The 25,915-nt window shown below is 42.9% G+C and overlaps 1 protein-coding gene across 2 annotated transcripts in view; it reads left to right on the top strand.

Annotated features, from left to right (window-relative positions):
* Positions 1 to 19,313, top strand: part of gabrb1 (gamma-aminobutyric acid type A receptor subunit beta1) — a gene marked incomplete at both ends in the record, with an annotated part of 72,881 nt that extends 53,568 nt beyond the window's left edge. The window contains 5 exons of one of the 2 annotated variants that reach the window (XM_083998303.1): positions 7,950 to 8,032; positions 12,721 to 12,864; positions 14,568 to 14,720; positions 17,743 to 17,996; positions 18,972 to 19,313. In XM_083998303.1, coding sequence (XP_083854429.1) covers positions 7,950 to 8,032; positions 12,721 to 12,864; positions 14,568 to 14,720; positions 17,743 to 17,996; positions 18,972 to 19,313 — 976 coding nt within the window. The remainder of the gene's footprint in view (positions 1 to 7,949; positions 8,033 to 12,720; positions 12,865 to 14,567; positions 14,721 to 17,742; positions 17,997 to 18,971) is intronic. The other variant, XM_083998304.1, reaches the window with a different exon arrangement.
* Positions 19,314 to 25,915: the final 6,602 nt, after the last annotated feature.

Below are 25,915 nucleotides of genomic sequence, written 5' to 3'. Positions count from 1 at the left end.
GATCTGAGGAGTAAGGAACGGCTCTGAGGTTACACACAGTACAGCACAGCACAGTACAGTACACTATGTGGTTCCTTTACTGCCAGACAAGCTTATCTAGCATCCACCTACCTCATCTTATCCAAGTAAGTGTGCACAGCACAAACGGAGCACAATGCTGCATGTAACTGCTGCTGTAGCCAAAAGCCAGAAGGTTGAGGGAGCAGAAGAACCTCTGAGGGCGACAGTGTTATCTCTACATTCCCTGTGTCAAACTGAGTGCAGGGATATTACTCACATGCTAATGCTAGCATCAACTGTTTTCAGAGTCTGTCTCTTCCAGTGGTTCAAGCCCCCCCCCCCCCCCCCCCCCAGCACCTCCAGATCCACAGCCAGTAGGGGAGAGTGGGGTAAAGTGAGACATTTTTTACATTTGCTCCCCTCTAAGCGAGCTAAAATGATTTATCAGTAAAATTTACACATTTCCCATTAATTCAGGATGTTTCCTAGTAATGGAAATTATCAGAATGTATTTAGAACGAAGGGCAGTGAAAATATGATTGTTTTTAAAAAAGTGGTCTTGTGTCTCACTTTACCCCAGCCCAGGGGTAAACTGAGACAAACCAGAGAAATCAATGGGGTAAACTGATCCACTTACTTTTTCCACTCTGAAACTACCATAACAATACATGTTGTAACAGTTAGAATCCTGACAGCTAGCTTGACAACCACACATCCCAGAACTAATGTCGGACTAGTAGCAGAATCATGGGGATTGGTCAATTAAGCACTTTTGTTTTCTCAACGCAAAGTGACTCAAGAACACAATCAAATACAACACAAAATGTTTTAATTAACATTCAAATGACAGATAGAACCAGTTAGATAGTCTGGGGGTCAGATTGTAGGCCCCGACAATGGTGACCATTTTGATCAAAAGTCCTCTTGTTTGTGGGGAGAGCCGACAAAGTGGAATGTGACTAAAAGAAGTGAGCTGACTGAGAGCACATAGCATAACAAAGCAGTGTGGCTACAGATCATTGATCATGTGAGATTTCTGGCTTGGGGGATGAGATTCTAGTATAAATCTTTGTGTGTGGTGCTCACAGTCTCACTCATGGATTTATTATAATACATCCATGGTCTCACTTTACCCCGCAGCATTTGTCTCACTTTACCCCAACACCCCAACATTTTAGAAAAAACCACCTCTCTTAGAAATTCAGGCTCATTTTCAGCCAGCATCATCACATGGTTTTATGTGTTGGTAGTTCATCATCATGTATCATGTATTCTACGTGAATCAATTTGCTTTGGCACAGCAGTTGATTGACAGCAAGAAAATTTACTTTTACATGCAAAAATAACATGCTTTCCACAGCATCATGAGGTCCTCTCCTTCATGGCCATGGAGAAATGGAAAGGGCTTGAAAACATAATGGTCACATGACCATAAATGTGTTCCGTTTTCTAGAAACAGGGGGTGTCTCACATTACCCCACTCTCCCCTATACCTGCTGCTGCATCTCAGCCCTGCAGCAGCAGGTTTCTTCACAGCAGAGTTTCCAGGACTGAGTGTCCAGCATCTGATGAATCAAGGCTCACCATCGCAGGCAAGTGAAGAGCTATCTGGATCAACCTGTGACTGTGTTCACTTACTTTGGACAGTGTAGAGGGAATCAGCTGGCGGGGTATACAGCCAGTCCTGTCCTGGCAGTCTATGCCCAGGGGACAACTGGACCTTACAGAGACAGACTCTGCACTGCAGGGTTTTTCCTGAGGCGAACATATCCACTGACATGCCAGAATTTCTGGATCCATTTCTAAGACATGACGATCCATGAGTGACAAAAGGAAATGTTTCAGGGAGAGAAACAAGATTGAAAACTCTTCACAGTTTATGTGAGATTGTTGGACCTCTAACAGACTCGGAGCACCTGGCCTCATTACGCACAGGGTCCAGTCCGTGGGAAGTCTCCCAACGTTGGAATTCCCTCATGTGGAGGCGGCCGAATAGGAGGATGCCAGATGCCATCAAAGAGAGTAGCCTAAGACCAGATCTGAACTAAACAGAATTGTGTGGACGAACGAGTGAGACACGCTCTGAAAGTCTTGTACACTCTGGTGAGGGACAAGCTGTGAAAGACACTGAGTCCAGAAAGCGTCCCAGAAGGATTACACTCTTTGTCTGAGAAAGCATGCTCTTCTCTGTGTTTATCACAAAACCTAAATTGAGTAGTTGGTGAGAATACACGTGTGCGCTCTGACTTCCCGTCTGTGCCAACAGCTGCCAGTCGGCCAGATACGTTGCCAAGCGGTTGCCGTGGCACCTCAGTGAAGTGATGGCTGCTTCCGTGCACCATAGGAACCCTTTCAGACTGAGAGACAGGCCAGGGTGCAGACAGAGGGACTCGCCATATACAGTATCTGGAAAGTGAATCTGATATCCTACTTGGAAAAGAGAAACTGCACATCTTTCAGGTTGATGGGAGTGAACCAATCGTTTGTATTTCCCAAGAAACTTGATCAGAGCCCACATGTCCAGGAGCTGACCCTCTGGGCCTGGAAATGAATGACGTCAGAGAACCGGGGAGGGATGATGGTGAACTGAATCCCGTTTCCCCACAATATCCTGTCCAAACCCCAGGTGGTGCAACACACTCCATCTGTCCCATTTGAGGGAAAGAGGAGACAGACACACTGCCTCTTTTTTTATTTTTTATTTATTTATTTAGAAGTCAGGACAGTGCACATTAATAAAACATGTACCGTAGTACGTGCAAATGTGCCAGATTGTAGCCCATGGGCTAATTTCCATCTGCTCATTTTCTGTTAAATTTGCGGATTATTCTTGATGAGTCCGCCCTCATAGTCACACTGACTAAATTTGTGTATAAAACAGATAAATATAATGATATTAAATAGGGGTGTGACGAGATCTCGTGAGATTAAACTCGACGATATTTCTTGTCGCGTTAAAAATCTGTCCCGCAAGATTATTATTATTTTTTTTTAAACCAGTTACCATTACTTTGCATCCCACCCTTCCCACTACAGTTATAACTCTACTCGATTCGGTTTAGGTACTTTTCTTTTCAATCACAGATGAGTTCTTCATAGTTCCTCCTCAGTAAAAACGAAACTTAACACTGCACATAATATTGTTTGCACTTGAAAAAAAGAAAGGAATAGGCCTATTTCATTTCATTTATTCTATTTAAACTTTTATAAATTTCAGTTTTAGTTTCAATTTGTGGAAGAAGTTAAAAGCTCATGCATACATCATGCATGTAAAGAATAAAGAGTTATAATAAAACATTTCAAAATGCATGTGCAACTCGGTTAAATAAAAGTCTGTTGGTCCAGTCAGATATTTTGTCATTGTATAGTTTTCTTAAAATCTCGTCTCGTCTCGTTCTCGTGAACCCAATCTCGTGTCTCGTCTCACCCCTAATATTCAATTAAGGATAGTATTTAGTTTGTCTGAAATATGTTTGTAATCATTGGACATCTGGATCCTAGGTTACTCAAGAAGAAGCTGATTAGATGTTAGACAGCTCAGAGATCAGAAACCTCTGGCAAGAATTCATCTTTGGGTCAAAACCTCCAAAACTTCGGACACTTTCCAAACCAGGCGTGACGGTGGGGAAGACAACAACTCCCAAGACCCCACACTCCTCCCCGATGTCACCCAACACCTCTTTTGCTATTGTTTTACAGTAATTGAGAGACCCCTAGAGGCAGAAGGTACAGACTGTGTGTGTGAACACTGTGTTCATTAAATGGATCAGCAGCAGATGTGGACCAGTGAAACAGACGATGACCTTGTGACTCACAGGTCATGGATTCTGTCGGCCTGACAACCTGATCACTATAAGTGATTATTATTTTAAATAATGTTGATCATAAACTCTCCAAGTGTTTGTTGATCATGTGATTACACCCCGGGAGGACAGCAGCTCCCCTTCACTTTGGCTTCAGACTTCTCACAGCTTCTGAAGGAGGGGAGATTTATTTCACAGTGCCATGCTGCAGAGTCATTATGCCTGCCGGCTCCCACAATTATTCATCCAGCGTGCTGCTCACTGCTGACACAATAGCTATATTTAGGTTTCCCAGAATGACCTCACCACAGACTGCATGTTGGTTGTAAGTAGCTCTCAGTTAGACAAAGAAGATGTACAACACACACACCACACAATCTGCATGCACATTCAGCAGCGATGATGATGATGATGATGATGATGATGATGATGATGATGATGATGATGATGATGATGATGATGATGATGATGATGATGATGATGATGATGATGATGACAAAAAGAAAGAGGACGAAGCAGGTTAATCTGTGTCTGTGTCTGTGTGTGTGGTATCACATTAAAACAACAAAAAAGTTGACATGGCAACTAGAATCCAGTTTTTGGACATTTCACATGTGTAAGGACGGGAGGAAAGACACTTGTTCTTTACTAAGACATGAGGGACAATCATGGGAGTGTCCAGAGCTGAAGATCCCCTAAATGTAAGTCTAAGATGGATTATTTGTACATGCAGTATGTCCCACTCTTGAGGACAAACTATGTCAGTAACAGAATGATAGTTTTTTTTTTTGCAAATACAGCACAAACATTCACTAGGACCCAAAGATGAATCACAGTATTGATTTTGATTGCCAAAGGTCAAATGTCAAGGTCATTGTGACCTCACAAAAATAATTTGAACCTTGTGAACACAATATCTTACAACTTTTGTGCACATGTGCACTGGGACTTCAGGATAAACAGATTAGATGTTGGTGGTTTAAAGGACAATTCTGGGCAAATTCAACTTGGGGCTGTATTTTCCTAACATTTTAGGTCTAAAAGAAGGAATCTGAAGATTTTCAGTTTAATTGCTCTGGATGAATGTAACCTGAAACTAGTCTGAGTGGCAGACTGACAGCGGTGAGGCGGTGATTCTGGTCCCCATAACAGAAGTGAGGTCATGAGTCTGTGAGGCAGAATGTGACTCTGTCCATATTCTGACTGTGAATCACAGGTTAGCGTTCGGCAGTCTGTGATTGAAGCTGACATGAGTAGTGTTGCAGTTTATGAATGAGTTCATTTGGTATCTTCTGCCTGTGTGTGTGTGTGGGGCGGGGGTGTGTGTGTGTGTGTGTGTGTGTGTGTGTGTGTGTGTGTGGGGTGCTCAGAGTCAGAGCTGCGGGTGCAGTGACCACATCCTGAGATCCTGTGGAGGAGAGGAGAGCAGGTTCAGCACGTGTTTGTTTCAGAGCAGGGTGTCAGATACACAACACACAACACAACTGTATTCTTAAACTGTAACACTGCTGGAATATCCATTAGTAGTAGTGTAGACCAGACCAAACACACTCTGGCATCACACACACTGCTGAGCACAAAGCTACTGCTGTCAGAACATTAACCAGACTGCTCTTAATGTTATTCCAAAGATATAATTGATGTTTACACTATACAGCGTGTGATGATGATAGGTGGGACCATCACTCATATATATTGCTCATAAAATGGTTAAAATGTTGAATGTTTCATGTTTAAGTGTTTAATTTAAATATTTTGGTAATGATGAAGAAGCCATGAAAAAATGATTAAAACAAAATATCAAGTTTTAAATGAAATGACAAATGGTTCAGAATGAACTCTTCAAACTGGCCACTGATATACACCAATCCACCTCAACAATAAAACCTGTCACCTGTTTCAATGCTGTGGCTGACTGATGTATACAGTATGTGCTCACACACACACCAGTCACAACGTTCTCCATCAGTGGAGGGTAAAGCAAGGAGACTCCTTCTATCTGCTCACTCATTCCTGTTATGGAACGTAACCGGGACAACCGGAAAACTCTCATCTCAGAGTGGACACCACAGCACTGCAGGTGTTTTTTTTGTTTGTTTTTTGTTTAATCTTGTGAGTCTGTCTGTGTGTGTGTGTGTGTGTGTGTGTGTGTGTGTGTGTGTGTGTGTGTGTGTGTGTGTGTGTGTGTGTGTGTGTGTGTGTGTGTGTGTGTGTCAAAATGTGACACCGACTGTACCTGTGGGCTGACGTTGTCAACCTGCAGGATACAGTCAGATAGTGGAGCTGAGATCACCATGACGCCTGGTGATGGTCTGTCCACACCGTCAACGTGCTCCTGCTCCATTATTCATCCAGCAGCTCCTGATGTGATGAATATTTCTAGTCCAGATATGGACTGTCCCACAATCTTCACCATGAAACTAATGAATATTTATGGTGAAGGGCTTTTTACATGAGGTGTGTGTGTGTGTGTGTGTGTGTGTGTGTGTGTGTGTGTGTGTGTGTGTGTGAGAGAGAGAGAGATGTGTGTGGATCCACACTTAGCAGAGTGAAGAGACATGGTCAAGCGGAGCATTATTGTGTTTCTCTAGGCTTCCATGTCATCACTGTTAATCCTTTTCTCTACTACTAAATGTTTGTGCATACTGTAGCATTATTTACTATAATTATACAAACTTATAGTTTCCTCTAAACTCTCCTAAATATTTCTACAGCTGTGCGCTCTGCATAGCTGTGGTCAGACTGCAGAGCAGACTCATTATTAAAGATGCAGGTGATATCATACAGATACACTTAAAGTGCATCTCCACAGCACCTGTGCTGAAACCAGATAAAACCATCTACTGGAGCTAGTTTGAAGTGAGAACCTTTCACTTATCTAAGACTGCATTAAGAAAAGATGTTCCCCTGGAGAACAGCATCGCTACTCAGTCCATTCTCTCAGTGCCTCCATCATGCTACAGGAAAAAGCAGCAGACCAACTGATCATATATCAGTTATAATCTGGATGATATACAGTATAATTTGGATTTGATCCACACATGAAACTGAAAATGTGTCATCTACTTGAGTAAATCAAGTGTTTTGTCTTTAAAGGTACATTGTGTAACTTCTCCTGTTATCTATTCACGAAAATCGATTATTTCGTTCAAAAGTCTGTTTTTCATTAATCAGTAATCCCCCCCATCAACAAAGTGAAGTGTTCCTTTCAGCTCTGAATTATCCGTTCATATCATTCATATCTCCATGGAGCGGGTAAGCTCGGTGCTGGCTGCCATGTGGTGTCTCCATGTTGTTACCTTCAGTGGCAGCGTGACGGTAGGAAACCACGGAAACTCAGCGGAGACACCGGAGCTGTCGGCTCAGGTGGAGGTGGCGTCTGTGAAAAGTCACCGTGGTAACGCAGTGAGGACTGTGAGGACTGCACGTGAATGCTGCATTCAGGTGCAGTCGGGCAGACGGCCTCCGGTGACAAACCAGATGTCATTTTAGTCACAGAAGTCCAGAGAAAGCCGGTAAAACGTGGGTCAGGTAAACAATACCACATCGTCATGACAACATATTGTCACGTGTATTGTTTTGCCTCGTGCTGACGGACCACTTGTTTACATAGAGGCTTGTTTATGCCGTTACGTGCAGCGGCTGTCGTCCGTCTGCCTTAAGCCCGATTTCACGTGAATGCAGCATGAAAAATACGACGAGTTGCTTGCGATCTACAACCGCACCACTAGATGAGAGTAATTCTTACACAATGTACCTTTAATGTCAAGTTGTGGAGGGACAGGTCCAAACCTAGATCATGTCTCGGCTGTGTTTGTAGTTGAAGATGGTCTGTTAAAAGCTAGTTTCACTGGATGGAGCTAAAGCTACTGGAACAGACACTAGATGATGTCATTTGCTGATTGGCATATCCATGGAGTCATCATGTTGTATCATTCTGTCCAGTATTAGTTGGTGTCAGTCTAGTATCAGTGGTACCAAGGGACTAACCAGAAGGCAGTTACCATGCCGGAGGCTGAGACCAGGGGACAGTTGCCAGGTGACTGTACATGTAGATGAGGAGGTTGTTTGTGGTGTCTCCTAGTGGAGGGTCCAAGTAAAGACAGTGTGTTTATGATGAATTCTTCTGAAACCTCCTTCTTTCAGGATCACCACGACAGCTGCCTGCATGATGGACCTACGCAGATACCCATTGGATGAGCAGAACTGTACCCTGGAGATAGAGAGCTGTAAGTGTAACTGATGTTGTGTGTGAGAACAGTCACAGCTACAGAAGACAGTTCTGCAGAAAGCCACTAAATATTATTTTCACCCCTCACCTTGTCTCGTTCACACCTGCAGCCCAGTTCAGCCACACCAACTGGGGAGACAGTGGTGGATGGATGAAAAATTAAAATATCTGTTTAAACATATTAACTCAAACAAAAACAAATGTAAATCATTTCTACTAACATAATCATTTCTTTTTGTCAGGATCTATCATCCCAGAAACACATTATAACAATTATAGTAAGAATACTAAGTTTAATAAGTGTTGGAATATACATTTTGATTCACATTGAGAAGACAGGTCACAGTAGTTGTAGTGTACATCTGACCAGTTACAGGGATAGTTCACCCAAAATTCAAATTTCACTCATTATCTCCTCCCCCTCATGTGGACTAAGGGCTGGGAGAAGTTTCAGAGTCCTCCGTGCCTTCTCTGAGTTACAGCGGGGCTCCGTGCAGCACTGCATGTCCATATGACGGTTGCGAACGGAGCTCACTTTTCTTCGTCCAAAAAGACACACCAAAAAACATCCAAATACCTCCATGCTGCTCGTCTGTAATGTCCCTCTTGTATTGAAGCCCCAACATGAGAAATTGTCCCCCCCCCAAAAAAAGAAGTATGTTTTAAGCTTGTTTGTAGCAGAAGCTCCCAGTGTCTCAGTTCACTGCTCTGCCGGTGTCAGTGCAAATCGCGCAAGATTCATTTAATTTTTTTCGGAACAATTTCTTATGTCGGGGCTTCAATACAAGAGGGACATTACAGACGAGCACTATGGAGGTATTTTGATGTTTTTTGGTGTGTTTTTGGACGAAGAAAAGTGAGCTCTGTTCGCTACCGTCATATGGACATGCAGTGCTGCACGGAGCCCCGCTGTAACTCAGAGAAGCCACAGAGGACTCTGAAACTTCTCCCAGCCCTTAGTCCACATGAGGGGGAGTAGATAATGAGTGAAATTTGAATTTTGGGTGAACTAAACCTTTAAAGTTAGGGTTGGAGATCCTGGAAAAACGGTTCTATCAGGCCACATTTTGAAAACACACAAGTCAAAAATCCCAGCCTTTCCTCTGACTGCTCTCTGAAGCCACGCCTCCACCTTTCCGCGGACATGGGTGAAGACACCCAGGGCTCTAGTTTCCTAGACCAGGCATAGTCTAGGCTCAGTGCAGTTGTGCCGCGCCAACGGGGTGTGTCCAGGCGCATTTAGCAAGTTTCATGCACTGCGCAGTCCGGTGTAGACCGGCGCAGGCACTCCTAATGTCCTTCCTACCGGCGCAAGTGGGAAAGGAGGAGGAGAGAAGGTGTGGAGTGGGATTAACGCAGCCCATTCAGATCTTCACCAATCAAATGAGCTCCTCTCCTCACCTTTAACTGCGCCGTGGGCGATGCGCACTGCAAGTTTGTAATTTTATACTTGGACATGGACGGAGGAGACAGCGACGCCAGAGGCCGAACCTCTCCCAGGAGGAAACAGCTGTTTTGGTCCGGAGGTCCGAGCTCAGAGTGGCCGAATAATGAGTTTACTAATATACTTAACCAGGATTGATCTGATACACTGAGAACCGCCGCCCAGTGTAAAAAAAACAAACCAAAAAAACAACAACACACACACCCTTTCTACTAATAAAGACACTCACATTTAAGTAACCCATATTTAAACGCTGTGTAACAAAGCTGAGAAGTGTACACTGATCACAACATAAACAGAAGCATCTCAGCTTAAAGGATACATTGCCAAGCGTCTCTCTGAGACAGATGATAGTTATTTAGTTCTTTTAGTTTTTCGTTACTTTGCATCACAGTTTCAGCTGTGTTAATTCAGTCAGGCTGAGTTTCCATTATGCTGCCAAAAGGCTTTGATCTGACGTCAGATGTGACGGGACAATCTATATAGATATAAATTCATGTGTTGATTCCATTAGTTGCATTAAATAGTGTTTGTTGTGATTATTTATTGCATCTAAATGCGCCTGGAACTGTGGAAACCTGCCTGTGAGGTCTTGGTGACGTGTGTGCACTGCAGTCAGTCAATCTACCACTGCACCGGCTGCACTTCGCCTTGTGCCGAGAGTAGACCTGGTTTGAGGTGGTGAGCTTTCGGCGCACTCTCGGCGCGGCTTTTTGGCAGGAAACTTCCACTGCGCCAAGCTGAATCCGCCACACCCATCTGGGCGCAGCGAGGCCAAACTGACCGTGTGCCGGGCTGCGCCGGTCCAAACTGACACTGCGCCACCACCTTGCGCTGTGCCATGAAACTGGGGCCCGCAACGCGCATATGCCAGAACTACACTGTCACCCGTCAGACTGGAGTGTGGCTTTTCTGCGGACGTAGGTGAAGACTCTGATCGCTCAAGCGGGAGGAGGAGGAGAGAGAGAGAGACGGCAGCTTGATTGGGTGTAGACAGAACTAGACATGAAGGCATCTGATTGGTTTTTCCTTTTCGGAGTGAAAAGCATGGATTGGTCAGAGTTGTGTCAGACAGAGGTCTGATTATTTTCCTTCCTTTTTCTGAATACATGATGTATTGACTACTCTCAGGATAGAAGGACCATTTCACCCAGTAGAACAAAATGTGTTTCTGAACAGGATTACCAACTATAACTTTAACTCAAAGATGTCATTGTTTTAAATTCTGCACCTGTGTTCAAAGTATATCTTCAGATTTATAACATCTTTTCTCACATGAATGGATAAAAAAAATTATAAGAAATCATAATGAAGCTTTCTCATAATGAGAAGAAGATAATTCCCTTAAATCCAGCTGCCTTAAGATAAGATGACGAGACAAACTACTCCAATTAAACAGCTCTAATTAGTGAAGGGGCAGCAGAGGCTCACTTCACTGTGGTGCAGACTGTGGACACAGAGACCTTGTATGTAGAGGCAGATTTTATATTGTTCAAGTTTAGCTAGAGGGAAAGGAAGATGTTCAACAGAGATGAACAGAAAACCAGAGGAAGAATTCCTACTTTATAAACGTGGGTTCATTCAATATATTTCAATATGACCCGCTTCATAATCAAAAAGGACATAGTAATCTATTTACTTAGCCTATCCCCTACCAGGATCAAGTGCCACGCCCAATATAGGGTGAACCAGAACCAGAACCTGAAATCAATAATGACAAAACCCACTAATTGTTTTAACTAGGATGTCATTTAGACTGCACAAAGAGGGATCACACACCTGTAAGTGTCAAGACCCAGGAAGGAGCTGTAGAGGGGTCAAGTGGTCACATGACCTACGATGATAATCTGATGGAAAACATGAGGTCATTTCAGACTTCCATCCAGCCCATCCAACCAGTCCAAGATGATGATGATGATTGTTGCTCCAGAAGTGCAGCCCTAAACAGGGTTCCTGAATGAGCTGTTTGCCTGTTTATTGGTGAATTTAGGTTGAGGATGAGTTGCTCAGAGCAGTGTGTAGACCTCAGGCCTGGGTAAAGCAGGAGCTGGTGATGGTCTGGACCCAAGAGCAGAGCCTGGTATACACTCTGCTGCTGCTGATCAGCCTGACTTCATGCACTCTCCCCTCCAGCAGCTCTTTGCTCTGCTGGCTCCAAAGTTCAGCTGAAGCTGCTTATAAAGTTCAAGTGGACCCAGGTGCAGAAAACACTCTGTGATAAAGAAGAGAAACGCATTAACTTTATTAACCAACTTAATATTTCTTCCTTTGTTCAAATAAAGATGGTTACAGACAGGAAAAGGCAGCTAATTAACTGAACTGACCTCAGACAGACACTGAATTAAGTGACTAAATGACTCTTCATTAAGTAGAGCAGCACTGGACTGAGGGGACACTGTTCTGGCTTCTCCAAGGTTTAGGTGCAAACTGAGCCACACAGGTGACGGGCTGTCAGTCCCTCCCAGAGTAACTCCAGTCCAACATGATTAGCTTCAGTCTCAGGACCACAGACAGCTCCTGCAGGTTTGTGCTTATTTGTCATCATTAGTGTAAATAAGCACACTACAATGATAATAATAATAATTCCATGAACACAAACTCTAGGTATTTGGCTCAACCTGTGGAACTTGAAGTATAACACAGCTAGTATACAGCTAGTAGACCCTGCAGCACCACATTATGTAATAATGCTGCATTATGTAATACAATTCTTGAACACAATGTGTAATATACTTTGCCGCATTTTCTAATAAGATGTTACTAATGCATCAATTCTGTACATTTTCTTCATAAAAAAATGCAACACCTGCATTTTTTAATAATTTGGTGCATTATGTAACAACTTATTACAAAATGCGGTAAAGTTTATTACATATTGTGTTCAAGAATTTTATTACAAAATGTGGCATTATAACATCATGAGGTGGAAATGTATTACATTATTACGTAATGCGGTGTTATTACATAATGTGGTTCTACAGATCCACATATCACTTTGCTTGTGATGAGAATCCCAACCAACTGCTTTAAACAGCACCTCTGTCAGCTAGACCACACACTTTCTATGATTGCAGCATCCTCACCTGTCCAGAGGAGAAAACACTCCTCAGCTCCAAACTAAACAGGGCAGGTGAGAAAGCACCCCGAGTCTGTGTCATGTACACACTGTATTGTGCCTGGATGTATGCATGTTGGACGTTTTAGTTGAAGTGTGACCTGTTGTGTTCCCCTTGCCTCCCAAGATGGATACACCACTGACGACATCGAGTTCTACTGGCAAGGAGGAAGCAATGGCGGTTCTGTTACTGGGGTGGAGAACATCGAATTGCCCCAGTTCTCAATCATAGACTACCAGACCCAGTCCAAAAAAGCTGTGTTCGCTACAGGTATCACAGTCACACAGTCACAGGTTAAGTCTCATTAGCACTAAAGGTACACTGGGTAGTACCGGACTCCACTGACACATACACACACACACACACACACACAGAATAAGTATGTGTATGTTTTTGTACGTATGGTGTAAAACTGGCTCTGCATAGCAGCATGTAAACATCATCTGAAAGGTGAAGTACGGTGGAGGAGCATCATGGTTTGGGGCTCTGCTGCCTCAGGGTTAGGGTTAGACCTGGACAGTTTGCCATCATCGAGGGCAAAATGACTTCCAGAGTTTCTAATGTCGGGGTGGCTCCACCAGCTGAAACTCAGCAGGACAATGAGCCTAAACATTGAAGTAAATCTACTATCTAGATCATCTAGAGTAGCTTCAACAAAAGAAATTCCACCTTTGGGAGTGGTCCAGTCAGAGCCCAGACCTGAATCCAATAGGGATGCTATGGAATGACCTCCAGAGAGCTGTTCACACCAGACATCCTATAATAACATGGCCACCAATGGTCCAGAATTCATCGTGAGTGTTGATGAGTTGTGATCTGCAGCTACAGGAAACGTTTGGTTGAGCTTCAACCACTTATTACAGTAAATCCAAGGGTTCACTTTTTCCACCTGCACTGTGAATGTTTAATGTATATGTAAAATAAAGACATGACATATTATATTGGTGGTATCAGGTTAAGTGCATTGTGTTTGTTTATACTTGTGACTTAGATGTAGATCAGAACACAATGCAGAAAACTAAGAAATTCCAAAGGTTCACATACTTTTTCTTGCCACTTGTAAATGGAAAATATATCAGTGTCTGGCAATATTGTCCACCTGACGTTCATGCGAATAAAAGCATATTCATATTCAATTGAAACTAAGCAGTGATCAAGCAAGGTATGAATGCAGAGAGGGGGCAGTAAAAACAGTTTCTGATTGTTTTGCAGCAGATGTGTTCCATCACACCCTGCGTGCTGTGACTAGGTGGGAGCTACACTACCCAGAAGCTGATGCCCAAACCTACTAAACACATACAATTAACTTGTGTGTGTCTCCCAAAGTTCATCTGTGTGGTTTATTTCAGGGTCTGTTCCACACACAGCTGTGCTGACTATAAAAAGCAGGACGGGCTCATTTTAGCTTCAGTTTGAAGTGTTAGCATCCTGAGAACATGAGGCCGTTCCTCTCCAACACAGGGCCACTGGTATCTGTACTGTATATGCTTAACAAAACATTTAGGGACAATACCATACCATGCTAACAATGGCCTACAGATACTCATACAACTACTAACTACTCCAGGTACAACACTGGAAACTCCATTCTCTCTCACTGCACTGCAAACACAACTCTATTGACCAGCCTCCTTGTCACCGGGTCAGACTGACTCCACTCCGCATGATGTTACTAGTTGTAATATTTAGCAACAACCAAGTTGAAGATTAGAACTAGTTTGCATTGATCTAATGTTTTAATCAAGCCTTATGTCAGAGAAGTAAAACTCTTTTTTTTAGCATCTGTGCTTCATTCTGTAGCTACAACACAAATAGAAAGGGGAGTCAGGTGGAGTAATGTACAGGAAGATAGATACAGACTGAGGTCTGGAGAGAAAATGAAGATGGGCCGAGGGGCCCGGAGAATCAGATCAGGTGACAGTGCCTTGTGAAGATTGATTCAAGTTGTTTCCCTGTTTCTCCCTCTCTTCCAGGCTCATATCCACGTCTGTCCTTGAGCTTTAAGCTGAAGAGGAACATTGGCTATTTCATTTTGCAAACCTATATGCCCTCCACCCTGATCACCATCCTGTCCTGGGTCTCCTTCTGGATCAACTATGACGCTTCGGCTGCAAGAGTCGCCTTAGGTCAGTGATGTTTCTGTTCTTTACACATTAGCTGCTAGATACAACTTTCTGACTGATTGTTTTCATGTCCATGTATCTTCAGAGTATTACAAATGATCCTGAGACAAAGATGCATGTCCAGTTCACATTTGAGTCTGAACTAGAGGTCTTCACGGGTCCAATTTGACGGACCCGAACCCAAATGGACCCGTGAAAATTGGACCCGGAGCCGACTGGCCCCGAGCTTTTATTGTAAATATGAGCTCCGAGCCGAAATGGACCCGAGAAAATTGAACCCGGACCCGACTGGCCCCGAGCTATTATTGTAAATATGAGTTCCGAACCCGAGCCGAACCCTTAAAAACCCGTGGACCCGAAATGCCCGAGTTGCTTTATGATTTAATACAAGTTGTCTAGCGTTAAATAAGACTTGTTTTTACTTTCTGTTTCTTACCTAAACGTCTTCTTCTACCTGCTCCGGCTGCGGCCGCTGCCAGCCCCCCTGGCCATAACGTGATGTAAACAGAAATAAATCCACGTCTCCTTTTTCTTGTTTAGATGGTCATGTACTGTAATCCTTCTTCTTAGCCATTGCTAACGCCAATCCACCGGTCATTTCCTCTTGTTTAATTAACGTTATAGTTTTGGAGTGTCCATGTGCTTTGCGGAGCATACCGCGGTAACAACACGCTATGGCAACTCGATTGTTTAACCATTTTGAACCATTAACCATAACGTTACGTTAATAAACAAAATTTTTAACTGCCCCGAGTCCTGACCTAGGCTCTAACTTCTGCTTGAACTGTCACCTTTGACGTCATCATCAGAGTCGTGTAGTTGTTTTGATCACGTGACATAAGTCACACAGGCAGCTCGCAGCGGAAGGGGGAGGGCGGGGGTGATTGACAGCTGTGACAGCCAATCGCCGGGTCCTCTCGGGTACTGTAGGACCCGGCCTTTCACAATAAGAGCCCCGAGACCCGAGGCAAACTCTACCGGTTCCGACCCGGCCCCGGCGTCACTTCTTGTGAGTGTGAGTCTGAACCAAAGATATTCCACCTGGTGGTGGCATTACGGGGTGTTCCCACCAAACGCGATGACGCTTCATCGCGCGTCGAGATTACATGTAAAGTCAATGCAAACATGCGATTAGACGCGTCATCGCGCCGGGCGATGCGATGGATGCGATAGCGCGGCGCGATGGACGCATTGGCCGCGAAAAATCGCCTCCATCGCGTCGCCCGGCGCGATGACGCTTCATCGCTCGAGTTCAAATAATTGAACTTTTGCGGCGAATTCGCGTGAAGACGCGCCGCGACAGCCTATCAGCTTTGAGATCGTCACCGACGTGCTGACGTACGGACGTACTGGTGTTCCCTTGGCAGTTTAGTCAGAGTCTATTGACAATATTAGAAGTTTTCTGGTTTAGTTTAGTTTATTATTCAGATCCCCGTTAGCTGCAGCAAAGCCACAGCTCTTCAGTGTTGCTTTTCCGGTGCTGTTACAAACGTTTCTGGTTTGGAGATTCGGACCTGAAAGCCCGTTATCACTGCTGTTTTCAACCAGCGGGCGCTGTGAGCCGCCGCCCCGTCCCAAAGCACTCAACAGGCGGTCAGTCACACAGTCACGGAGCTGTCTCTGCTGCAGCCAGAGACCCACACCGCTGTTCCTGTCCCATCTACAGGGACAGGACCAGTGCAGCGACGGTGGTTATCTCAGCCAGAGAATGAAATAGTGGGAGAAATGTTGTTGTTTGGGCGGGCTCGTCGCGCGACGCGATGCCGTGACGAGGTGTTTTTTGCATATTGGACCAGCGTCAAAACTGGAGCGTCTAGCGCGACGCGATTTCATTTGACGCGCGATTCAATCGCGTTCATCGCGTTTGGTGGGAACACCCCGTAAAGACACAGTGTCTATGTACAAGGTAACATGACAGTTTACAATATTTGTGTCAAGATCAGGCTCGACCAAAATAGTGGCCTGACCAAACCACTGACATACAATACATACATATTGTTACATCCTATCAGTTATTCCTGTTTAACTGTTTTAATTTTACGATCTGTGACTTAAAAGTTAACTTAAAATTAATTAATTAATATTCCAAACCCAAACCAGTGTAACTTTTCCGGATCTGACTGAATGTGTATACACTGCTGTTTTAAAATAGAACATTAGTTTTTTAATAATCCATGGTGGATTCTCAATGCCAAAAACAAGATACATATAAAACAATGCTGTTTTGTATACAAAAAAGATGATGCTTGGACACAGTCCACTCTGTACAAGATGTTTGCATGTTTGACAATAACTGTTGAGCAATCAATCATCTCACCTCCTTATATTAAATATAAATATGTGTGATTCATTGTGCAGTATCAGTGCCCAATAGCAAAAAGCAACAATATAATCCTGTTTTCTATACACAATACATTCTGTAATACACACATGTAGAACCTTCACCTGCGTGTCAAGTATGTTGGTCATCAGAAAATGGCTTGCTCCTTTTTGGCAACTTTGTGAACTGATACAGCTGGTTTATAGATTGTCTTTACTTTGTAGCATGAAGCTTTGTAACTCTGTGTGTCTCAAAGTTATGGTCTTACAACAAACTAAGCATAATGCTTTAGCAGCAGGAAAAGCTGTAAATTCAGCATGAACCTCACACGTTATACAGTTTATTTATTACAGGTGATGCTCACACAACTTACTCAGCGCTCACAACATCAGACATCACTCATGTCATTTGTGTGACCGGAGGAAGCAGACTTGCACTACATGGACGTTTCAAAATAAAAGGAAATTTAGTCTGTGACATAGACTATCATGGTGACTGGGAGCTATTTGAAAACATGAAGCTGTGGTCCAATAGAGGTAGTGTTGTCAGTGGTTATCTTTCTAACACTGAGATCATGTCACTTCATGGTTGGACCAATAAAAATGTGAATGCATTTTCCAGTAGCTATGATGACCCCTCAGAGTGCTGCCACGCTGAAAGACCTCCATCTGACTGACCTTTCCCTCCACATGTTCTCGTCTGCAGGTATAACCACGGTGCTGACCATGACCACCATCAACACCCACCTAAGGGAGACTCTGCCCAAGATCCCATACGTCAAGGCCATTGACATTTACCTCATGGGATGCTTTGTCTTTGTATTTCTGGCCCTGCTGGAGTACGCCTTTGTCAACTACATCTTCTTTGGCCGTGGTCCTCACCTGCAGAAGAAGGTTGCAGAGAAGGCTGCCAAGTCCAACAATGAGAATAAGAGCAGACTGGAGAGCAACAAAGTGCAGGTGGGAAAAAGGTTTTGTTTTCTTATTGACGTCATAGATCCAGATACAAAGATATGATACAAATACGATAAGAATGACTTTATTAATCCCCAAAGGTAAACTAATGGCAGCTCATCTACCATTTGCAGAAGAATTAAAAAAGCCTGATGGCTGCAGGTACAAAGGATCTTCTATATCTCTCCCTACTGCAGCAAATACAGACATTTTGATTTGATTTGTAGTGTACATGAATATATTTGAATCCTCCAAGTAAGCTTCAAACGCACTGTGAATAAACACAACATCACATCTGTGGTGTCCACAGCTGTCCCTGTATGATGTCCACAAGCAAGTAGAACTGAGGCTTGAGGCTGGATTTTCTGCTCTAATTCTGGAAGTTTCATTCACTCACCCATACTCAAAGAAAACTGCATGTGCTATATGTTTAACCAAGTATTCTTCAAACTAACTAGGTCGGAAGAGCTTTTGTATGACCACGTTTTAATGGAAGTATACCACATCTCAATGAAAAGGGAAGAGAAATGGAAAATCTTAAGTGCACTAGAGTGAGATAGTGTAACATTCCAGCACCTTCTAAGTAAATAAATCTGTGTGTCTAAAATTAGAGCAAATCAGATAAGCACACACACACACACACACACACACACACACACACACACACACACACACACACACACACACACACACACACACACACACACACACACACACACACAGGATCATCACACGAGGTGCTGGTCCTTTACATTCAGATGAAGTAACACCCTGCCGCATAGAAAGCTGCCATGAGTCTAGGATGAATCAGATGTTGACCAGTGGGCTCATGGGTACATCCCTGTGTGTCTTAGGTTAGTGTCATGAATAATTCACTCACCTGGATAAATAAATGCCTTTTGTTTTTAGGGACACAGCCTTTGTCTAATGGGCCGTTTTGTGTACAGAATGAATTTAATCACATTTGGTGACCTCCCTTAGGTTGATGCTCATGGCAACATCCTCCTGACCAACCTAACCAGTGAGATGAGTGGGGCAGATATGATGGGCGCTCTCAACGACCCTCGGGCTACCATGTTCTCCTACGACAGTGCCAGCATACAGTACCGCAAGCCCATGGCCAGCCGAGACCTGTACGGACGACCGGCCCTCGACCGGCCCATAGGCCATAAGAAGGGCCGCTTGAGGAGAAGGGCCTCGCAGCTCAAAGTCAAGATCCCCGACCTCACAGATGTCAACGCCATAGACAAATGGTCCCGCGTCGTCTTCCCGATCGCATTCACCTTCTTCAACCTGGTCTACTGGCTTTACTATGTCCACTAGGGCGGCAGCAGTGAGCCTGTGTAGCAGCACCACTGCTAGTGATTTGAAATGCTACCTAGGTCTTGTACAGCCATTTATATAAATGCTGTTTTGGAACGAGTAAAACTGGACGTCTTTACAATGTAAATACAATTTACTACATACATACATATACATATATATATACATATATATATATATATATATATATATATATATATATATATATATATATATATATATATATATATATATATATATATATATATATATATATACATATATATACACACACAGTGGGGTCCAAAAGTATGACACCACTTAAGGACCCCACTGCTTATATGTATACATATATATATATATGTGCGTGTGTGTATATATATATAAAACAGAGGTATAATTTCTAAAAAATTAATAAATAAATAAATCTATCACTTTTACTGTACTCATCCATACAAAATAGATATAGAGAAAAATAATAAGACACAATAGAGGTATGGTATTTCTAAGTCCAAGCTTGCCAAAAAGACTTTGGTGACCCCAACATTATGGGCAATTATCTTCATTTGTTCTTTCTCTTTTTCTGACCTTCTGTTATCTCACTTTTTGCATGTGAATGGAACACAACTTTAATTTGCTTTTAAGGTTAAAAAAAAAAAAAAGGAAGACACAGAAGCCCAGTGCAAAAACAATGGGTAACTAAACAGTTTTCACTTGATCTTGTGACTGTAGCTCATCCAGCTAACAAGCAGAAGACATTGGGTGAATGCCATCATAATAAGGTAGTCCTCCTTTGCGGTACTTTTTGTGGAGTTGGGTAAGTAGCGTTGTGTTGATATCCTTCTCTGACAGCCATCTGTGAACTAATAATCATGTTACATTGCTTTTCATGAATGACATGATTTTGTTAGGACTGTGCTGAGTGCATGTGCATTAATCTGCTTCTGCACTGTAAACCAAATTCACTTTCCTTTCATATCTATTAAAAAAAAAGCTTTGCATGGCTCAAATGGGCCACTGTATTATAATCATTATATTGTATGCTTTTTAACAATCATTGCATTTTAGATAAGCACATGGTAGATGGTAATTGGAACTCCACTAATCTAAAAAAAATATATAATGTCAGATTTGTACCCAAGGTATTCTCACAGTGTCTGTGAGCATGTACAATGCAATTTTCTTTAAAAGAAATCAGGTAAAGAATGACCAATGATGTCACCATGCTTTCAAAAACCACATTCAAAAATGTCAAGCCCTGATAAAACAGGCTGCTGGTGTTGAAATGCCCAGTGCCACTGTCTTTTAACCATTACAGACCAATATTGGACATTTTTGTCAGTTAGCGGACGTTTTACTGTATGTCTAGAATTGTAGTATACCTTCCCCCAAGTCAAGTGATTTAAAGGCCTATTTGAGGTCAATATTTGCTTATTATATACAGTATATTTGATGTCCCAGCTCCAACCCCAAATACAATCTATAGAAGAGAATATGGTAGTGAGGACAGAGGGGCAAGTGTGCCCAACAAATCACATCCCACCAAGGGCATGCAGTGGCCAGCCCACTGGTCCGAGAAATAACATCCACATTGGCCGATTCTTCACCTCACAAATTATGTCCCAATGCCAATGCATGTGCCAGTGCAAGAAGCAGTGTGTTCTTTACATTATACAGGGCAGCCAGATGGAAGGACAAAAGATGAGCTAAAGAGAAAAGACTAAGCTATCACAGACCCTAGAAGAACTATAAAAATGACACAATTAACTAAAATATTACATGTCATTTATTGGTAATGAAATAACAAGCTAACATTGACAATAAGCCAACATCTGTTAGCAAAATTGTAACCTCAAGGCAAAGTTAGAAACTAGGTGTGGCAGGACGAAGGAGGGCCCGGGCGGGGTTCAAACCCTAGTCTCCCGGGTCAGAGTGGTGTGCGCTGACCATTCAACCAAAGGGACATCCCTGTGGTCAAGTGGGCACATGATCAATTGGAGGCATAGTGACAGGACCGTCAACTGTCACATAGCGTTGTGTCTAAATTTACTACTCACTGTCCAGGGAGTTCTATGAGCATTGCATATGGTATATTGCTTGGTTGACTGCTGGTTGGCCACTACTTTTCACACTGCATTATGGGAGTCCACCATATTGGACAAAATTATCATAATACATTTGGACAGCACAGAACAGTAAACTCCATATGTGGTGGACGATAGGGAGAGGGTGATTTAGGACACAGCCTAGCTAATATTATTCAACTAAACTGTAAGTCAAGACTAGAAGCGAGCTGACATTAGCTTTTCAACCACTATACTATACGCAGAGGTAAAAGTAGTTTCATATTCTTACTAGTACAACAACCAAAGTCTTTGTCACAGCAGTTTCTGAAAGGGGTGGTTTCCCCCATTTAACTGCTGCTGCATGTTGCCACTGAATCTTTTAGTGGTACCCAGTACTGCACTGTGCCGGCCTACTTTCACTCTTGGCTATTCTCAAACAGGCAGGAATAATTCCCATGACACAAGATGTGGTTGAGATGAGGGAAAGACTTATGGCTGCTAAAATATTATAGGCCAAGAACACTAAAAACACTCTGTGTTTCCAGGTTAGGGAGATATCTGGTTGGAGTTCATCAAAGGTCACTGTTAATTGGGAAAAGTTGGCTGATTTCTGACCTCTTCACTTTCAACCTGGAAACATGAGGGACACAATTCTTCCTGCATCTGCACTGATCTGAAGCTGGGTGTCTCCTGTCACACCTTCAGTAACAGAATAGAATAGAATAGAATAGAATAGAATAGAATAGAATAGAATAGAATAGACTTTATTAATCCCTTGCGGGAAATTCTTTCGTCACAGCACTCCAGTGTACAAAGGCAAAGGATATTATAGCAGAATAATACAATACAACAACTTAAAATAGGAGAAAAAGATCAATTACAATTTAAATATTACAAAAATGACAAAGTAAAATATTACCAGAATTACAATGTTAAAAACTATAAGAATAAACCCCAAAATGTGCCCCTCCCCCCATCTTAACAATATATATATATACGTTGAGCTGCAGGTGGTTCTGCTCACACCACGTGACAAAGTTGTCCACCACACCCCTGTTTGTTGTTTTGTTCTTTGTTGCAGCAAAGGTGATTAGACCCACGTTCTGCATCTACGAACCACTGCATTCTCGGTCGTCTTCTCATTTGTAAAGTGGAACTGTATTTTACAGAGACATGCAGTTAGACCCCGGGCCTTTTGTTTCAACTTTACAACAATTTGGACCTTGCATTCGCAGCTTTGTCCGTCATTTCTATCAGTCGTATTAACACAATGCTCACTAGTTAAAGGCTAAGATCACAGCAACAAACAGACAAGCAACTAACAGTCATGTCATAAACAAACAATGACATCTCACCTGGAGTGCTGACACTAAGAAATGACATGTGATATTCCCCTAAGTCTTTCGAATCTTTGGACTCCTAAATGTCTTTAGCACTGTAAAAAATGTCCTTACTCCCTAACCCAAACCACCACAACATAGTAATAAACCAGAATTGTCCTTCATTGGTATATAATATAGAACATAGTCAATCAAAGTCAATAAAAACAATCCGATATAAACTGTCAAGCATTTGAGGTGATACCTGTTCTCTTTTTTACAGATTGCCCAGTCAGGACAGGTGGCAGTACCACCAGACGCCTGTCTTATCAGGGCTGTAACAAAAAAAGCAGCAAACAGACAGGCTTGTACAGGATACAATAGCAGTGTGCTCTTTTCTCATGGCTGAATATTGTGCCTTTACCGAGAATCTCAATATTTTCACAGGGTTTAACTTCTATCTAGTGAGTAGAATTTAAAGCAAATCATCTTGTACTTTTTTTAGATGAAGAAGAACCAGGAGTACCAGAAACAGACATGGACACTTTAAGCTATTTTCTGAGGCTCTGACGTACAGTACCATTATATAAGCGTAGATTGTAGTAAGACATTCCAGCATTACAATGACAATCTTTTGAATTCCGTCTCCTGGGACTCTCCTCTGAGTCTCCTCCATGCTGTCAGTGTTGGTGTTTGTGGACAGATGGGAGGTGAAGTAAAGAAACAGCTGGTCTTTTTTTCACAGAAGACAGACCCACGTGTCCTGTGGACTACGGAGCTAATGGAACATCTGGTTTGCCCGCAGGCTGTGGACATGGAGGACATGTGCTGGACTCTTGTTGTGTAAAATTACTGTACAATTTTTCTCTCATGCTCTATATGTGCTCTCAAGTGGAACGGGAGGTGGGTGTGCTTGTGTGTGTGTGTCTTGCTGCTTGTCTTAAGACAAACAAAGATACTGTACAGTAGTGTGTGTGTGTGCGCGCATGAGAGAGGCCGGAGGGAGAGGGAGCATATGGACATGTGGGAGAGGGAGAAAACACAAAATAAAATACTTTGTGTCAACTTATAGAGACTTCAAAAAATAGAATTTAAATAAAACTGCTGAAATCTCTACCAACTGCAGTCACTGTGTGTTTCTGTTGCTTAGAGACAGGCAGGGCAAGGTTTAAAGGTGGACAGGACCTTCTAACAAATTATGGTTGAGATTTAAAACTAAAACTAGCTCTACGTTTTTGTTATAGATCTCCTTCAAATAAGTCAGGACTGAGTGTTAACTGGTTTATGAAACTGTTGACATCATCTAAAATATGCAGATTTATACCAGTAATGTCAGTCTACATGAGCTGAGTCAGAGCAGGAGACATGATTAACGGGACATTTAAGGTCCCATGCTGATCCATAATATTTTTTTTTTTTTTTTGACAAATACATCAGAGTGAAGTTTTAAATCTCCTCTCTTGGTCTTCTCTCAAGCTGTAGTAAAAACAGGTCTGTGTCAGCCCATCAGAAGAGAGGAGGATCTGAGCCTGTCTTCTGATTGGCTCACTTTCTCAGTTTTTTCTGAGTGACTGAACGAAACATGACAAATTTAAAGTAAAACAGAGTTTCAGAAGAATTTCAGAGTCAATTTCACTGTGAAGCTCTGATACCTTCACAGTATTACCATAGAACCAAGACCTGATTTATTATCACACTACACTCGGTCATCTACCTTTATACCATAGGGACCTGGAGTTGTACGTCTGCAAGCAGCAGCTGTTATACAGTTGTTGTATTTGACAGTGGCTCCTCTGTTTCATGGAGGTTACAGTTCACTGTCCCCCTCCAAAGAGTTCCTCCTGGTAACTCTAGCTCTTTGAAACTCACTCTATCTACCTGTTCAACTCTGAAACCATCTGAGACCATACATGCACACCAATGTCACTGTTAAAGCAGAAGTAAGTGATCCAGTGATTTTGGCTAACTTCCTGTCAGCAGATGGAGTTAGCAGTCCCCGCCGTCGTCCCTGCATCACCACATTCACGCGCATCCCTTGGCTGCACACACAGAGAGGACCGCCCCTTTATGCCGTTCTCTCTCCTCATTGGATAAAGGTTGTAGGATACAAGGAAAGTTTTCTCCTCGGCTTACAGCAGAGCAGAGTGACTGACAGACCCGTGTTTCAGACCAAACACTCTATAGAAGTGATTGCTGTCGGAAGATACAACTATTTAAGACTTATATTAACACAAACATTCCGCTTACTTCTGCTTTAACTCTGCCAGCTGAACTCCAGCCTCCATCATATTCAGCTGCTTGTGGACTGCAGACCGGAGGGGGGCTGATGTCTTTAAAGACACTGAGGATCAGGAGTGAAGCTGGAGGAGAATGCCATTAGTCCAGTAAGCATGTCTGAAGCTGTCAGGAGCCACACTCATTCCCATGATTAACGTGGAGCTCTGCAGTGAAGACGAATGCCATTAGCACATTTAGCATGACAGTGTCTGTCGGCAGCTGTGCCCGGTCTTATTATTAGACATCAGACATGCAGCTGTCTGATCATCTGCAGGAGCTCCACTCAAACGTTACCCTGGATGAGCCAGAGACTCTCCGACTCTGTCCCCAGCTCTAATTATTTCATCTATCCTTCCTATCTTCATCTGTCCTCCAAGTGCTGCTCACACTATTGTGAAGCTCTCCTTGCAGGACGGGCTTTAAAACAGTACCGAGCTGACCATATTTACAGTTAAACTAATTTGGTTCACTGTTAGAATAATTACTTCTTTTCATGTAAACCATTTAGTGTTAAAAGTCTTCCCAGTATAAAGAGAAATGAAGGAAACTGAGTTAATTAAAGAGATTTTACAGAGTGTAGACTGGTGAAGAAAAATATGTACGTCATTAAACTGACACATAACGACAACATGTGAAACGGTGAAGATCTGACTTGTGTCTTCTCGAGTCCACAGGTCTTTTATTTCACACAATATTTTAGAGCTCATGTTTGTTGTTTTACTCGCTTTACTTTACCTGTATCGATACCCAAAGCGCTTTACAGTACATCACATTCACCCAGTCACACACTGATGGTGGAAGCTGCCATGCACGGCGCTAACCACCACCCATCAGGAGCAAGGTGGGTAAGGTGTCTTGCCCAAGGACACTACAGCAGCAACCGGGACAGGGCGGGATTCGAACCACCAACCCTCTGATCATTGGACGACCTGCTCTACCACCTGAGCCACTATACAATGAG

This window comes from Trachurus trachurus (genome assembly GCF_905171665.1).
Source record: "Trachurus trachurus genome assembly, chromosome: 22".
Taxonomy (NCBI): domain Eukaryota; kingdom Metazoa; phylum Chordata; class Actinopteri; order Carangiformes; family Carangidae; genus Trachurus; species Trachurus trachurus.
This window is presented reverse-complemented; position numbering and strand designations above follow the sequence as displayed.